The 17,101-nt window shown below is 43.3% G+C and overlaps 1 protein-coding gene across 7 annotated transcripts in view; it reads left to right on the top strand.

Annotated features, from left to right (window-relative positions):
* QTGAL (queuosine-tRNA galactosyltransferase) overlaps positions 1–17,101 on the top strand; it is a 349,188-nt gene that overhangs the window by 85,310 nt on the left and 246,777 nt on the right. For 3 of the 7 annotated variants that reach the window (XM_075178190.1, XM_075178191.1, XM_075178184.1), the window contains exons 1-2: positions 9,439–9,521; positions 12,253–12,331. In XM_075178190.1, coding sequence (XP_075034291.1) covers positions 12,257–12,331 — 75 coding nt within the window. In that variant the 5' untranslated portion in view covers positions 9,439–9,521; positions 12,253–12,256. Of the gene's footprint in view, positions 1–2,381; positions 2,473–9,438; positions 9,535–12,252; positions 12,332–17,101 lie in introns of those variants that run through there. The other 4 variants (XM_075178189.1, XM_075178186.1, XM_075178188.1 and 1 more) reach the window with 3 other exon arrangements.

Here is a 17,101-nt window from a genome sequence, read left to right as displayed (position 1 = left end):
GCACTGTGTACGGGAGGCAGCAGCTTCTGCACTGTGTATAGGAGGCAGCAGGTTCTGCACTGTGTACGGGAGGCAGCAGCTTCTGCACTGTGTACAGGAGGCAGCAGGTTCTTCACTGTGTATAGGAGGCAGCAGGTTCTGCACTGTGTATAGGAGGCAGCAGGTTCTGCACTGTGTACAGGAGGCAGCAGGTTCTGCACTGTGTACAGGAGGCAGCAGGTTCTGCACTGTGTATAGGAGGCAGCAGGTTCTGCACTGTGTATAGGAGGCAGCAGGTTCTGCACTGTGTATAGGAGGCAGCAGGTTCTGCACTGTGTACAGGAGGCAGCAGGTTCTGCACTGTGTACAGGAGGCAGCAGGTTCTGCACTGTGTATAGGAGGCAGCAGGTTCTGCACTGTGTAGAGGAGGCAGCAGGTTCTGCACTGTGTACAGGAGGCAGCAGGTTCTTCACTGTGTATAGGAGGCAGCGGGTTCTGCACTGTGTATGGGAGGCAGCAGATTCTGCACTGTGTATAGGAGGCAGCAGGTTCTGCACTGTGTACAGGAGGCAGCAGGTCCTGCACTGTGTATGGGAGGCAGCAGGTTCTGCACTGTGTACAGGAGGCAGCAGGTTCTGCACTGTGTATAGGAGGCAGCAGGTTCTGCACTGTGTATAGGAGGCAGCAGGTTCTGCACTGTGTACAGGAGGCAGCAGGTTCTGCACTGTGTATAGGAGGCAGCAGGTTCTGCACTGTGTACGGGAGGCAGCAGGTCCTGCACTGTGTATAGGAGGCAGCAGGTTCTGCACTGTGTACAGGAGACAGTAAGTTTTGCATTTTATGTCGGGCACATTGATGTAATAGGACCATATAAACTAACATACACGTTTTATATATATATATATATATATATATATATATATATATATATATATATATAAAAAAAAACAACTAATAACATTTACAAATGATATTTGTAAAAGCTTCAGGACAGGAGCTTATCATAACTCAAAATTTTTCTGAGTGAAAGTTGTGCCCGTCAGGGGAGATTGTTATTATCTGATCACAGCAGATTTCCTGTCTTTAATGAGAGGCGCTGCATTCAGCTTCCCCAAGTTTGAAATCAGTGATACCAGAGGACAATAACTTGCACTGAGCTCTGTAGGAAATCTAAGCACAGTGCCAGATAGCTGCCTCAGAGTGCTGGATGGTGACCTGGCCCTTATCTGTGTGGAGTTTGTATGTTCTCCCCATGTTTGTGTGGGTTTCCTGCGGGCACTTTGGTTTCCTCCCACACTCCAAAAACATACTGAGTAAAACATAGAACTGTAGTGTGTGTGTGTGTGTGTGTGTGAGTGTGTGATAGGGAGTTTAGACCATAAGCTCATACTTGCCAACTCTCCTGGAATATCTGGGAGACTCCCGAGATTCGGGTCGGTCTCATGGACTCCCGGGAGAGCAGGAAAGTCTCCCGCATCCTGCAACTGCCTAGCCTAAATGACACGACCCCCCCCGCCCGCTACAAAATAGAATTTCCGTTGCGGGGAGGGGGGAAGACAAAATGACGCATATGGCCGCGCCCTGACCCCTCCCGCACTCTAGTCACGCCCCTCTCCCGGACTACACTTGCCGAAAGTAGGCAAGTATGCATAAGCTCCAATGGGACAGAAATTGATGTATATAAGTGTCTTCTTAACAAGCGGTAAAGAACTTGTTGTTATTTAACAAGGGGTTAATGCCAGAGAAATGAAGTCCCTATAGACCTCCATGGGTACATCGGTATTAGGCAATTTATTAAGCTGCGAAAAACTTCTCCGGCATCGCTGGGTCACTCACTGGTCAAACTGCTCAGACCTTAGCCATCCATGCGCATAGCACTTCCTCCATTCACTGACAGCATTAGACTGCTGGTGAATAGGAAAAAATCGTAGTGCGGGGGGTCTTGGCCGGGGCTCTCAGAGCAGCCCGGGCGTAGTAAGTAGCGGTGCCACGTCATCATGTATCGCCGTGGTTTGCAGTGATACATAATAATGGTAGCCATTCTATAATAAATAGACCCCTTAATATTGTTTGTACAGCACTGCATCATATGGTGACAGTATATAAGCAATAATAAATTACTAAAATGTATATTTGTGAATGTTAGCCATTGCTCTTTTGTATAAACTTTTGGTTTTAAATTGAGTTGTTTTATTAAAGGGGATATTATTCATGGCAAGAAAAAATTTATTTATGACGTGATTGGTGACGAGACCTACCCAGAATTCGTGCGTCTCCCGGACATTCCGGAAGAGTGGACAAGTATGAAATATATAAGTGAGCGCTTCAGAAGTTAATCAGAATGTAAAATATTTGAGATAATTGTGATCCTGGGGGGAAGAGATTTTTCTGCACACAGCAGACTTCCTGACAGCAAGCTCCCTGAAGTACACTGCAGTCAGCCTCGGCCTGAGGTGACTGATAACAGAGAGCAATTGTTTACACTCAGCAAATGTAAGTACAATGTGAAATAGCTCAAGTTCTGTCAATGAATGGAAACTTTTACATATATACCTGTGAATGTTACTTGTATCTTCAAGGTTACTTTTTTTTTAGGTTCAATGGTCCTGCAACTCTTCTGTTGGTATAACATTTCAGTTTAGTAATACCTTAGTTTTATAACTCCCCTTTGGTAAAATGTGCTTCTCCAATGCCCCTTACAAAATATAGTAATGATTCTTTGGAAAATGATTACATGTGGTCGGTTATTTGATCTGGGGACTGAATTTAGAAGTCTTTGCCTAACTGAGAGCTGAACATTAATTTCCTGCTTTGTGAGATGTCAGTTTCACCAGTGAGGGAACAGATAGATCCTTTTATCTTTATGAATAGGCTGCTGTCATACTTATTATTATTATTTTTTTTCATTCCTGGTTGGCCCAGCGTGGAGGCCGAGTATCACTTTTCAACCCGTGGAGCCATCATGCTGCATCAGCATTTCAATCTCTTTTGGTTATTAAAGTTACATTTAATTCTTCTGAGCCATTCACTGCAACCAAAGCAAAGCAATATTATGCATGACCCCTCTTTTCCACAATACGCTAAGTTAAGGCAAGAACACTCACTCTTTATTATTATTATTATTATTATTATTATTATTATTATTGTCATAGTTAAAGTATTAAACTGATTCACTAGAATCCTTTGTAGGACAAGCTTATCATCCTTTTATAGTAAGACTGGGACTTGTATTCCCACAATAACTGGAGAGCCGTAGGTTGTCCTCCTCCAGGATATAGGTTTGTCCACCTCCGGAATATAGGTTTGTCCACCTCCGGAATATAGGCTTGTCCACCTCCGGAAAATATAGGTTTGTCCACATCCGGAATATAGGTTTGTCCTCATCCGGAATATAGGTTTGTCCTCCTCCGGAATATAGGCTTGTCCACCTCCGGAATATAGGCTTGTCCACCTCCGGAATATAGGCTTGTCCTCCTCCGGAATATAGGCTTGTCCTCCTCCGGAATATAGGCTTGTCCTCCTCCGGAATATAGGCTTGTCCACCTCCGGAAAATATAGGTTTGTCCACCTCCGGAATATAGGCTTGTCCACCTCTGGAATATAGGCTTGTCCACCTCTGGAATATAGGCTTGTCCTCCTCCGGAATATAGGCTTGTCCACCTCCGGAAAATATAGGTTTGTCCACCTCCGGAATATAGGCTTGTCCTCCTCCGGAATATAGGCTTGTCCTCCTCTGGAATATAAGCTTGTCCTCCTCCAGAATATAGGTTTGTCCACCACCGGAATATAGGCTTGTCCTCCTCCAGGAATTAGGTTTGTCCACCCCTGGAATATAGGTTTGTCCACCTCCGGAATATAGGCTTGTCCACCTCCGGAATATAGGTTTGTCCACCTCCGGAATATAGGCTTGTCCACCTCCGGAAAATATAGGTTTGTCCACCTCCGGAATATAGGTTTGTCCACCTCCGGAATATAGGCTTGTCCACCTCTGGAATATAGGCTTGTCCACCTCTGGAATATAGGCTTGTCCACCTCTGGAATATAGGCTTGTCCACCTCTGGAATATAGGCTTGTCCTCCTCCGGAATATAGGCTTGTCCACCTCCGGAAAATATAGGTTTGTCCACCTCCGGAAAATATAGGTTTGTCCACCTCCGGAATATAGGCTTGTCCTCCTCTGGAATATAGGCTTGTCCACCTCTGGAATATAGGTTTGTCCACCTCCGGAATATAGGCTTGTCCACCTCCGGAAAATATAGGTTTGTCCACCTCCGGAAAATATAGGTTTGTCCACCTCCGGAATATAGGTTTGTCCTCCTCCGGAATATAGGTTTGTCCTCCTCCGGAATATAGGCTTGTCCTCCTCTGGAATATATGCTTGTCCACCTCCAGAATATAGGCTTGTCCTCCTCTGGAATATAGGCTTGTCCACCTCTGGAATATAGGCTTGTCCTCCTCCGGAATATAGGCTTGTCCTCCTCCGGAATATAGGCTTGTCCTCCTCCGGAATATAGGCTTGTCCTCCTCCAAAATATAAGCTTGTCCTCCTCCGGAATATAGGCTTGTCCTCCTCCGGAATATAGGTTTGTACACCTCCGGAATATAGGTTTGTCCTCCTCCGGAATATAGGCTTGTCCTCCTCCGGAATATAGGCTTGTCCTCCTCCGGAATATAGGTTTGTCCTCCTCCGGAATATAGGCTTGTCCTCCTCCGGAATATAGGCTTGTCCACCTCCGGAATATAGGCTTGTCCACCTCCGGAATATAGGAGGACAATATAGGAGGCCAACATTGGCAAGTGTTCTCCCGGGAGGTCTGGGGGGCAGATGGGTGTGTGAGGGCGGGGCTCGAAGAACTGCGTCATTAGCCCCCACCCCCAAAACGAGCATCACTATTTTGGGCCAATAATATCAGAGGCCGTTGCCACAACGGGCGCACGGCGTCACTAAGCCCCACCCCCTCCATTTGATTGACAGCGCTGCCCAGGATTCGGGAGAATTGCCTGCTCTCCCAGGAATCCGGGAGGACTCCCAAAAATTTGGGAGTCTTCCGGACATTCCTGGAGAGTAGGCAAGTATGGGTTATGCCCAGCAGGATTTGCACAATTGCTATTTCCAACTGGTGTAGGTGTGATTGGCTATCACACATTGGCTTTTATATTCTAGTCATAATTACACTTGTAGACATTTACCAGTGTAGTTGTATTGAGCTTCTGCTGCCCATCTTGTTGTCAGGACAATCAGCCAGTGAGGGTTAAATAAAACGTTGCTTCGTGGTTCTCCAGTCAGATTGAGGGCTGAATAGTGGCGCCTGTCATTATTATTTTAATCTGCAGTCTCTTCGTTTTAATTTGAGTTTTGGTTTTGCAATGACCGGGAGGCTCCGAGGCCTTCTCATCTGGTCGGACCAAAATTATGACACTACCAAGGTGGTCCGAGTGGAGAGGCTGCTCTTATAAATAGGAATCTCATTGTTTGCTTGTTTTAAGATGAGGTCTGTCTCAAGTCTTGTTGTGAGCTGCAACCTGCCCGTGTTAGACAACCCCCGCTGAGCCATCGGTTTGTTTAGTTTCTCATCTTTCACAAAGGTCTGTTAACTGGAGACATTCCTCTATTCTGAGCTCCGTAGTGGGTCTGTCTCACTGTATTGCTGTACTGACTATCTCTTATATTCCTGTTTGTCAGTATTGACCAATGGCACAATTAAATCCTTCTCTTTCTTCATGTTAAGTAGAATTTTTACTAACTATTCTTATTCCCCAGTCTTTAGAAATTAATATTTACTAAAAAAAAGTGTAATTTCCATGCAAAGATGTGCACAGGCCAGCACGGTGGCTTAGTGGTTAGTACTTCTGCCTTACATCACTGGGGTCATGTGTTCAATTCCCGACCATGGCCTTATCTGTGTGGAGTTTGTATGTTCTCCCTGTGTTTGCGTGGGTTTCCTCAGGGTGTTTCAGTTTCCTCCCACACTCCAATAACATACTAGTAGGACAATTGGCTGCTATCAAATTGACCCTAGTCTGTCTCTGTCTGTGTATGTTGGGAATTTAAATTGTAAGCGCCAATGGTGCAGGGACTGATGTGAGTGAGTGCTGCGGAATTAGTGGCACTATATAATTAGATGATGATGGATCCAGTAAATATGACAGGATGGGGACTTTAATGCTCCAAGGTCCGAAGAGACAGTATTTCTATTTAGAATGTTGCCATCTCTGCATTATGGGTCACTGTGATGTACACTATCAGGAATCTGCAGGACAATAACATGTTTGCCTTAACACCTAATATATTGGATCTTGAAGTAGCACGGAGGACACAAAGCAGCACATTAACCATTACAATTACCAGGGAATCCCCCAGTAGCCTACACAAACTACAGCTTGCTATCTACTGGCAAAGCATGCTGGGGCTTGTAGTTTCACAACACCTGGGGAGCCGCAGGTTGGCCAGGGCTGCTTTGGCATCTATTAAGCAATAAAAACATAGAATAAAATGTCTATTTACCATAAGGCCGAAAAGATTTTATAATACTTGCCAATATCAACGTTTCAATGTTGTGTGGGGACAGGCTCGGGGAAATTGCATCCATTTTTGGCCCTTCAACACAATGATACAAACGCGGGGAGTGGCCCAAAATGAAGCTATTCCACGAGAATTGCGGCATGAAGGGTCCAAATCCTGCCCACTTCACTTGGAAGTGGGCAGATGCTGGAGAATATGGTACTCTTGATCAGGATTTGTGGTCACTTTGGGTCTAAATATGCAGGTATCAACTTCCAATTGAATCTAACTGACCATTGGAATTTCTGTGTGTTTGGACAACTTTGGTGCTTATTTACAAGAGTGACTTCATCATCATCATCATCATTTTTATATAGCGCCACTAATTCCGCAGCGCTGTACAGAAAACACACTCGCATCAGTCCCTGCCCCATTGGAGATTACAGTCTAAATTCCCTAGCATACATACAAAGATTAGGGTCAATTTTGATAGCAGCCAATTAACCTACCAGTATGTTTTGAAGTGTGGGAGGAAACTGGAGCACCCGGAGGAAACCCACGCAAATACGGGGAGAACATACAAACTCCACACAGATAAGGCCATGGTCGGGAATCAATCTCATGACTACTGTAAGGCAGTAGTACTAACCACTAAGCTACCATGACTTGAGCATTTAACGTAATGTAACGTGCATAATATTGTAGGCAATTGTACTGTAATCGGTATTTTCAACTGGTAGGTTAGACTGAAGTCCTGGTGGAACAAAGAATTATCCCATGCTGAAATGTTGCATATGATAGCCAATTTTATTATTTAACAATTTTACTATGCTGCACTGTACAGAGGATACATAGTCATTTGCATCATTCTGTGCCCTATTGGAGCTTACAATCTAAACTCTCCCTCTCCCCCACCCTCCCCTACTATGCCTTTGGACAAAAGACACTTTTTCAAAACTTTTTTTGTTAACTGCATGCCACCCTATAATTGTACATTTTTACCTCCTACCCTCTGTTAATTAATACAAAATAACCTTATTATATGTAAATGTAAACCTGATTGTTGCATTTGGATAGCGGACTGCTCCCATATTTACCTGTAAATTAGCCTGAGCACAATTAATAAATGTAAAAGCCTTTTTTTTTTTTTTACTTGACTTAAGCAATTGAGTCCAGGTTAATTCAGGCAGAAACCAGACATATTTTGCCATTATGAAACGCCTCAGCTAGTGTATAGGCTCGATGTCTGCAAATGTTGTTATTGCATATATTTGACTCCTCTTGACTAACTACACTAGGCTGTTGCAACAGAATGAATGATACACCATTGCTCACCACAAAAACACAGTGCCCTTTGTTTTGCTGATGAAGGAAAATAAACACCAGTAATGAAACACACAATTAAAATAAAATGATGGTCATTTAGCATACAATCTGTGTACTATCACTCCAGGCAAGCATGAATTTTAAAGTAAATGACTCTTTTAAAAGGACATTGTATGTAGAAGTCTTCAGACCACTCAGAAGCTAATTAGTGATCACATTTAAAGAATGAAACTGCATTTAAACAACATGAATTTTCATTTGTTTTCAGAAAAAAATATATGGCTGTTTTTAAAGCACTTGTCCAAACATGATATACTTTGGTTAATTAAAGTGTTTGTTCTCACAGTTTAGTACAGTTCAGTATTTTATTTGTTAGATAATTTTCTTCTTGTAAAAATTCTACTTTGAGTAAAGTGTTCTAAATAATTCTCTGTCTCTGGAATTCATCTTCAGTCATCAGAAAATAGTTTTCTATATAGTCATAGTTGTCAACCGTCCCTAAATTCCAGGGACATTCCCAGGTTTAAAACATCTGTCCCTGAAAATGTTTCTTCTGGTAAATGTCCCTGTTTTTCAATATTGCCCAACTGCTCATTATAATCCTGATTTTCTGCATGTGAAAGATGTGGGGCCTTATTCATTAAGGATCTTAACTTGAGAAACTTCTTATTTCAGTCTCCTGGACAAAACCATGTTACAATGCAAGGGGTGCAAATTAGCATTCTGTTTTGCACATAAGTTAAATACTGACTGTTTTTTCATGTAGCACACAAATATCAACTTTAAATTTCAGTGTACAAATACGCTATCAAGTATTTGTGTGCTACATGAAAAAACAGTCAGTATTTAACTTATGTGCAAAACAAAATCTAATTTGCACTCCTTGTATTGTAACATGGTTTTGTCCAGGAGACTGAAATAAGAAGTTTCTCAAGTTAAGATCCTTAATGAATCAGGCCTGCAGTTCTTACTATCTCATTGTATTCACTTGGCTTAATAATATTTATTGAAGTGAAATATTCAGTAAATATGAATGATGGGGATTGTAGTTCTCCCAGATCTATAGTACGACACCTGCCCTGCTTAGACACACCAGCTCACTTGACAACTAGGATGATTGCATTTGTGTTCAGATAATTGCATGGAAAAATAAATAGTATATATTTTAGCTGGGATAATATTTTTTATTGTTGCATTTTAAAAAGATAAATAAATAAAAATAAATTACAATCCTGGATTTTGTACTGAATGCATTAAACAAGCCTTGATAAATAAAATTACTGACCAGATTAATAAACTAGAATATTATTATTATTATTATTATTATTATTATTATTACCATTTATTTTTCAATAAAATAAATGTTTCATAAATAAAATAATTGAATATAATAAAAACAGAATAAAATCACTAGAGGGGTCAATAAACCAGACTAAATAAAAGTAATTTAAGGGGTTAATAAGCCTGCTGAATATATACAATAACAGAATGGGTTTAAATGCTGGATGGTAGAATGTACTGAAGGGGTTAACAGCTTGGCATGAATGGGTTAAACCCTCTTCCGCATCACATTGTTGTGATCCCTGTAACATCACTGGATAGACAGCGGAAGCAGCCAATGAGAAGTCAACACACGTGTGAGGCCAGCCAACCAGAGGCAAGCTTTTCCCCGGATCCATCTAGTGCAAAACTGAGAGGGAGCCCACGTGGCTGATGTAGGTGGCTCAGGTGTGTGGGGGGAGGACACCCTGTGTGTGTGACCCTGTATGTGTGCCTGTCTGCAGTGCCACCCTGTGTGTGTGCCTGGCTGCAGTGCCACCCTGTGTGTGTGCCTGTCTGCAGTGCCACCCTGTATGTGTGACCCTGTATGTGTGCCCCTGTATGTGTGCCTGGCTGCAGTGCCACCCTGTGTGTGTGCCTGTCTGCAGTGCCACCCTGTATGTGTGACCCTGTATGTGTGACCCTGTATGTGTGCCTGGCTGCAGTGCCACCCTGTATGTGTGCCCCTGTATGTGTGACCCTGTATGTGTGCCTGGCTGCAATGCCACCCTGTGTGTGTGACCCTGTATGTGTGCCTGGCTGCAGTGCCACCCTGTATGTGTGACCCTGTATGTGTGCCTGGCTGCAATGCCACCCTGTATGTGTGCCTGGCTGCAGTGCCACCCTGTATGTGTGACCCTGTATGTGTGACCCTGTATGTGTGCCTGGCTGCAGTGCCACCCTGTATGTGTGACCCTATATGTGTGACCCTGTATGTGTGCCTGGCTGCAGTGCCACCCTGTATGTGTGACCCTATATGTGTGACCCTGTATGTGTGCCTGGCTGCAGTGCCACCCTGTATGTGTGACCCTGTATGTGTGACCCTGTGTGTGTGCCTGTCTGCAGTGCCACCCTGTATGTGTGACCCTGTATGTGTGCCTGGCTGCAGTGCCACCCTGTGTGTGTGTGCCTGGCTGCAGTGCCACCCTGTATGTGTGACCCTGTATGTGTGCCTGGCTGCAGTGCCACCCTGTATGTGTGCCTGGCTGCAGTGCCACCCTGTGTGTGTGTGCCTGGCTGCAGTGCCACCCTGTATGTGTGACCCTGTATGTGTGCCCCTGTATGTGTGCCTGGCTGCAGTGCCACCCTGTATGTGTGACCCTGTATGTGTGCCCCTGTATGTGTGCCTGGCTGCAGTGCCACCCTGTGTGTGTGTGCCTGGCTGCAGTGCCACCCTGTATGTGTGACCCTGTATGTGTGCCCCTGTATGTGTGCCTGGCTGCAGTGCCACCCTGTATGTGTGACCCTGTATGTGTGCCCCTGTATGTGTGCCTGGCTGCAGTGCCACCCTGTATGTGTGACCCTGTGTGAGTGCCTGGCTGCAGTGCCACCCTGTATGTGTGACCCTGTGTGAGTGCCTGGCTGCAGTGCCACCCTGTATGTGTAACCCTGTATGTGTAACCCTGTATGTGTGCCTGTCTGCAATGCCACCCTGTATGTGTAACCCTGTATGTGTAACCCTGTATGTGTAACCCTGTATGTGTGCCTGTCTGCAGTACCACCCTGTATGTGTGCCTGGCTGCAATGCCACCCTGTATGTGTGTCACTCTGTACATACCTGACATGGGGGGTGTCACTGTGTGTATACCTGACATAGGGGGCGTCACTGTGTGTATTGTATACCTGACATGGGGGGGCGTCGCTCTGTGTGTATACCTGACATGGGGGGGCGTCGCTCTGTGTGTATACCTGACATGGGGGGGCGTCGCTCTGTGTGTATACCTGACATGGGGGGCGTCGCTCTGTGTGTATACCTGACATGGGGGGGCGTCGCTCTGTGTGTATACCTGACATGGGGGGGCGTCGCTCTGTGTGTATACCTGACATGGGGGGGCGTCGCTCTGTGTGTATACCTGACATGGGGGGGCGTCGCTCTGTGTGTATACCTGACATGGGGGGGCGTCGCTCTGTGTGTATACCTGACATGGGGGGGCGTCGCTCTGTGTGTATACCTGACATGGGGGGGCGTCGCTCTGTGTGTATACCTGACATGGGGGGGCGTCGCTCTGTGTGTATACCTGACATGGGGGGGCGTCGCTCTGTGTGTATACCTGACATGGGGGGGCGTCGCTCTGTGTGTATACCTGACATGGGGGGGCGTCGCTCTGTGTGTATACCTGACATGGGGGGGCGTCGCTCTGTGTGTATACCTGACATGGGGGGGCGTCGCTCTGTGTGCATACCTGACATGGGGGGGCGTCGCTCTGTGTGCATACCTGACATGGGGGGGCGTCGCTCGGTGTGCATACCTGACATGGGGGGGCGTCGCTCGGTGTGCATACCTGACATGGGGGGGCGTCGCTCGGTGTGCATACCTGACATGGGGGGGCGTCACCCTGTGTGTATACCTGACATGGGGGCGGGGGAGGGCGTCGCTCTGTGTATACCTGTCATGGGGGGAGTCGTTCTGTGGAGTATACCTGACATGGGGGGAGTCGCTCTATGTGTATACCTGACATAGCGGGCATCACTCTGTGTGTATATTTGCTGCTGCGTTGCGTCACTGTTGTGGTGACATTCACACAATACACTTTCTCTGCCCAGGGCTATTTATAAATTACTGTGATAAAATAAGTAAATGAGAAGTGAATATAGTTAAAATGGTTATCAGAATCCATAAGGAATATACTGCTGGTGATAAATGACTATACTCTCCGCACTGTGACATCAGCACAATTGTCCTATAATCTTATAAATATACGTTTAACTGCAGAGTTCCTGAACTACATGAAACACAGGTTAATGAACGCATAGGATTACAGCCCAGTGGTGGCGATAATAACTATATCTGTGACAATTTTTCTTTGTCAAAATATATGTTTATGAATATGTCACCGCACGTATGAAACTGATATGTGTTTCACAATGCACCAAATATTAACTATTCCTGTCCGGTGTTGTTCACAGCCACATGAATCAGTCCAGGGACACCTCAGTGGTACCCACACTTGTGGAGAAGGCCGGGAACCAGCGGCCAGCTGATGTGGTATGTGTTCCTTTAATGTGTATATATTCCTAGGCCATGTCAAGGGTTCTTGCAATGAAGGGTATTGAGGCGGGTTTATCAGACAGAAAAGTGGGGGCGTCGAATTAGCAAATTAAAAAATGTAGTCTTGCTACCACAGTTTAAGTGTGTTATAAGTCTGTTATATTATACACCACACATATAATTTTTTTGGCGTCATGGATGAGAATAGGACCGTTTCTGTTGCTAACTCAGGTCCTAACCTAGTAATTTCGGTATGAATTGCCCAATGGTATGTACAGAGGGGTGCTTTCTTCTCGTCTGTCCTCTGTTGTGTGCACATAGTGGTAAATGAAAGAGAAATATAATTTCTGTATACACCTATAGAAAACGGATGATGGAACTTGGGCGCATACTTTGAACTGAGTGCTAACCGCTGTCAACTTTTGGACACCAACCCAACCCTTCTTAGGTCTCCATCGGGGGTGGGGGGCATTTGCCTCCCAGGCCAGTCCCTTAATGGGCTAACTGAATTTTGTTTTCCTTTAAAATGTTCCTATTAGGCCATTGAGCTGAGTCTTGCCCCATGGGCTAAAATTTGCCATGCAGCCCCTGGTCTCCATGTAAAACGTTGTCAGGAATCTTCCATGAATCCCGTGCCTGAGTGAAGTCAGCTAAGTTTGAGCAGGTTGCATGAAAAGCCCTAGCCGTCTAGGGATGCTTAGCAGCCTGTATCCTGGAGTCCTACAAGATGCGTCTTTTGTAATAAAAGCATATGGGGGTATATTGTGTCATAAAGTCAAAACAACAGTAATCACTTTTTATTTTAGCATTTAAACCCTGGTCATGGTAGAATTGAATTTGAATATTCTGGAATATATTATTTTGCAGCCTGGATCTTGTAGTTAAACCACATATAAGAAGAGGAGTTTACCTGAGAATTCAAACCATGCCATACATAAGATTAATAATAACTAGAGAAACCCGGCGGAAACTGCCTTAAACTTAAATGTAATGATTAAATTACTTTATTAACATAGTTCAATAACTTTTTTATATACTGCATTACATGTAGCAATTTTAACAATCGTATAATGAATAAATAACTATTATTAATCACTATATTAAAGGAACTAAATAATTTCTTTATACCCTACAATATATGTATAAGTTCTTCCATTGAATTTACATTGCTGGACATGGTCCCCGCAAAAAGCGCTGATATATGAGGCTGCAAATATGTGTCACAGTATCCAGACCACCTAGCAGGTCACCCAGCAGGACTACAAATAACTGTCACAGTTTCCAGAGCAACCAGCAGGTGCACAGGCATATTGCCAACTGTCACATTTTAGCGAGGACAATGGTAATGCATTGTTGTAAATGGCGGGCGGACGTTTTGCGAAATAACTCTGAAACCGTGCAACCGTTTACAACCCCAATATTTATCATGCAAATGTATAGACCAAGACCTTTTAATGTGGTATATGCCCTGCTCAGATAACAGCATCATAGAAATAACTCATAAAAGTCGTACCTAGGCTATTAATTTATAGATTAACACACACCAACCATAACAGTAAACCTTAATAAACAATATCATTCCTTTTCCATCATTCCCCAACTTAGATGAGTGCTCTCACTGTAAATTACCTAGTGAAATTTGGAGTGTGTATAGTTCTAGGTAATAGGAAATATAAGACATCTGTATAGAGACTTCCGCTATGAGTTGTCACAAACAGCCCGTGTGGAACCCAAGGTCATCTCATGGCTTGTCTTAGAGAGTCCCATGGTCAGATGAGGAAAGAGTATCTAGGGTAGGTCTGTCCGTCATCATTTGGATGGCAAAATACACACACCAAAGGCACCCCAGCAAGAGTGCTCACGAAATAGAAATAAAATCCATAAGAAGCAAATCTAAAACCTGCAAATGCTTTAAGGTGTGTGAGGGTTAATTGCACACATCGGTCACGCTAGTCCTCTGCTTCCGTAGATGATTAAAAAAAAATTGATAGTACATTTTATTGTTATTTTTTATTTATATAGCACCAGTCATATCATGCAGCGTTGTACAGAGAATATGTGATTATTCACATCAGATGGCAGCAGTTGCAGATATTAGCGGTCAGGCGTTCCATATCTTCTGTTTACCTAACAATGTCCTAGGACAGAGCAGCGTTTAGGAGCAACACGTCAGCCCCATGGAATATAAACTTTACGTACAGTTGGATGGAAGCAAAATTTCTCATCTGTCTCGGTTGATAGACTGAATTCTTATAATTATCGCTTCATCCTTCCTAGTAGATTGATAGGCTACAGTCAAGTCTAAGAAAAATTGGCTATATAATAGCAATCGAGATTATTCCTATTGTAAAAATATAGCAGATTTGCGAGTTAGTTCCCCTGACTTGAAGCAGCACATACTTTTAAAAATGCTCTGGGAACGCTAATGAAAATCCTTGCATAGCAATTTAGATGCTAGCTCTCCTATTTCTAGTAGGCTGCAAACATCTGGTTGCTGTGACGTACAACGTTTTGTTTTGCACAAATGGCTGTATACTAGTTTTCAGAAATGCCCCAAAATATATTTTCTTATTTTATTTAAAGTGGACTCTGTACACAGCTGAGGCATCCACTTTTATGGATGAAATTCGGATGAATGCAGCATGTCCATTTACTAAGCAGGAGTACCCCATTGATGTGTCGGACCTCACATGATCCTCTGCTTATCTAACTTGTCTAAGCCTTTTTCTGCTGACTCATATTATCCCCTACCCAAAACATCCCACCACATCTGCCAGATTCTAATAAACGTATGACCTACTTAATGTTCAAGGGTGAAGAACGAGGGCATGTTTGGGTCAAACAGGATTATCTAGGGGTCAAGTTGCAAGGTGCAGCTGTTTATATGTCAAAACTCGGTCCCAGTTACCCCTTGGCCTCTTCACTCTCAGTGGAAAATCTTTTGGGCCTTCTCTAAAGATTTCATTGTTGTCAGCAATTTCCATGCCGTCCCATGGAGATGCATACATCTCTATGTCTTCTGCCCAAAAGGGCCTAAAACATTCTAGTCTCCATCGATTGATAATATAAAAGCATTTGCCGCGGGCCAACGTCTGTCCGGGTCGATGGAAGTGTATGTAATGTATAGAACAGGATGTATAAAACAATGATAATATTGACCTGTTCATTTGTTAGCAAGGGCATTTGCATATATAAACGTGTTAAAACACAAGTTGGTGCGATATAAAAAGGCATTTTATGACGTTTAGGTAATACGTATAAAGTATACTGGCCCTGTGTTCAGTTGTTGCGTCAATTGTATTTTGCGGTTTATTTGTAAACTTTACACTCTCACATAGTCATCAGTGCTCAAATTATGATTTTTAATTACATTTAAAACCCATATCAGTAGATCTGACCCTAGAAGTAATTGTCCCTATTGTTTGTCTCTCCCGTTGCGTTTTATTGTATTGTAGTAGTGTTTTTAGACTGCTACATTCTCATGCATGTACACTAATACCAAATTAGTAATCTGATATTAGAAATATCTTTCTAAAATCATATTTGTAAAACCACAAATAAAACACGTAGTAAACCGGTTTAGAATGTACTTTGAAAAAAAAAATGTAAATCAAGTATTTTTCATTGAGATTTTGCAATTTTAAGAAACAAATTACAACAAGTTATAAGTTGTCATGATTCTGTATCTTTAACACTAACTTACGAGACTATATGACGAGATCTCCATGTGATACATTGGGCTCCCAATGAATTATGTGTTTCTCCAATACAGCTTCTTACAATCAAGCAGCACTATTGGTATAACGCTCACAGATGGTAACTAAATAGTGGTGCAAGCAGGTGTGCTATAACTGATGTGTGTAACTACATGAACACACAAATACATATATATATATATATATATATATATATATATATATATATACAAGTTAACCCGTGCATGACATTCTAGTCAAATCAAGCTATTTAAGGTGTTAAAAAGGTTCTTGTCATGCATTTGGGCCATAGCCCAGGCCTCAACCACCAACCACTCCCCACTGTCACCCCCGGCAACCACCAACCACTCCCCACTGTCACCCCCGGCAACCACCAACCACTTCCCACTGTCACCCCCGGCAACCACCAACCACTCCCCACTGTCACCCCCGGCAACCACCAACCACTCCCCACTGTCACTTCTCCTTCAAGAAATATATATATATTTTTTAAATCTTTATAAACACTTTTAACAATTAACAAATTAAATTAGCAAATTTAAAAACATCTTCATATACCAAATTTCAGCCCTTTCTGAATTTTTTTTCCCACACACACTAAGAATTTAGTAGGTCAGTGTATAAAGAAATATATATATATTTTTTAAATCTTTATAAACACTTTTAACAATTAACAAATTAAATTAGCAAATTTAAAAACATCTTCATATACCAAATTTCAGCCCTTTCTGAATTTTTTTTCCCACACACACTAAGAATTTAGTAGGTCAGTGTATAACTCCGCCCAGCAGGTGGCGCTGCAGCTTGGTTTTATTTTTTCCACACACAGACAGACTAACACACGCCACTAGACATTTATATATTAGATATATATACATATAGATATAGATATAGGACCGGGGTACTCAGGAGGGTGACTGATCTTCCTCTTGCTCTAGGGGAGGGATTCAGTTGCTAGTGATGTGGCGCCCGGACATCACCGCAATGTCTGTTTGCGCACATTGGCATCCATTATGGTAGAAATCTCCGCTCATTTTTCTGCACACCTCTA

This window comes from Mixophyes fleayi, chromosome 6, assembly GCF_038048845.1.
Source record: "Mixophyes fleayi isolate aMixFle1 chromosome 6, aMixFle1.hap1, whole genome shotgun sequence".
Classification (NCBI taxonomy): domain Eukaryota; kingdom Metazoa; phylum Chordata; class Amphibia; order Anura; family Limnodynastidae; genus Mixophyes; species Mixophyes fleayi.
This window is presented reverse-complemented; position numbering and strand designations above follow the sequence as displayed.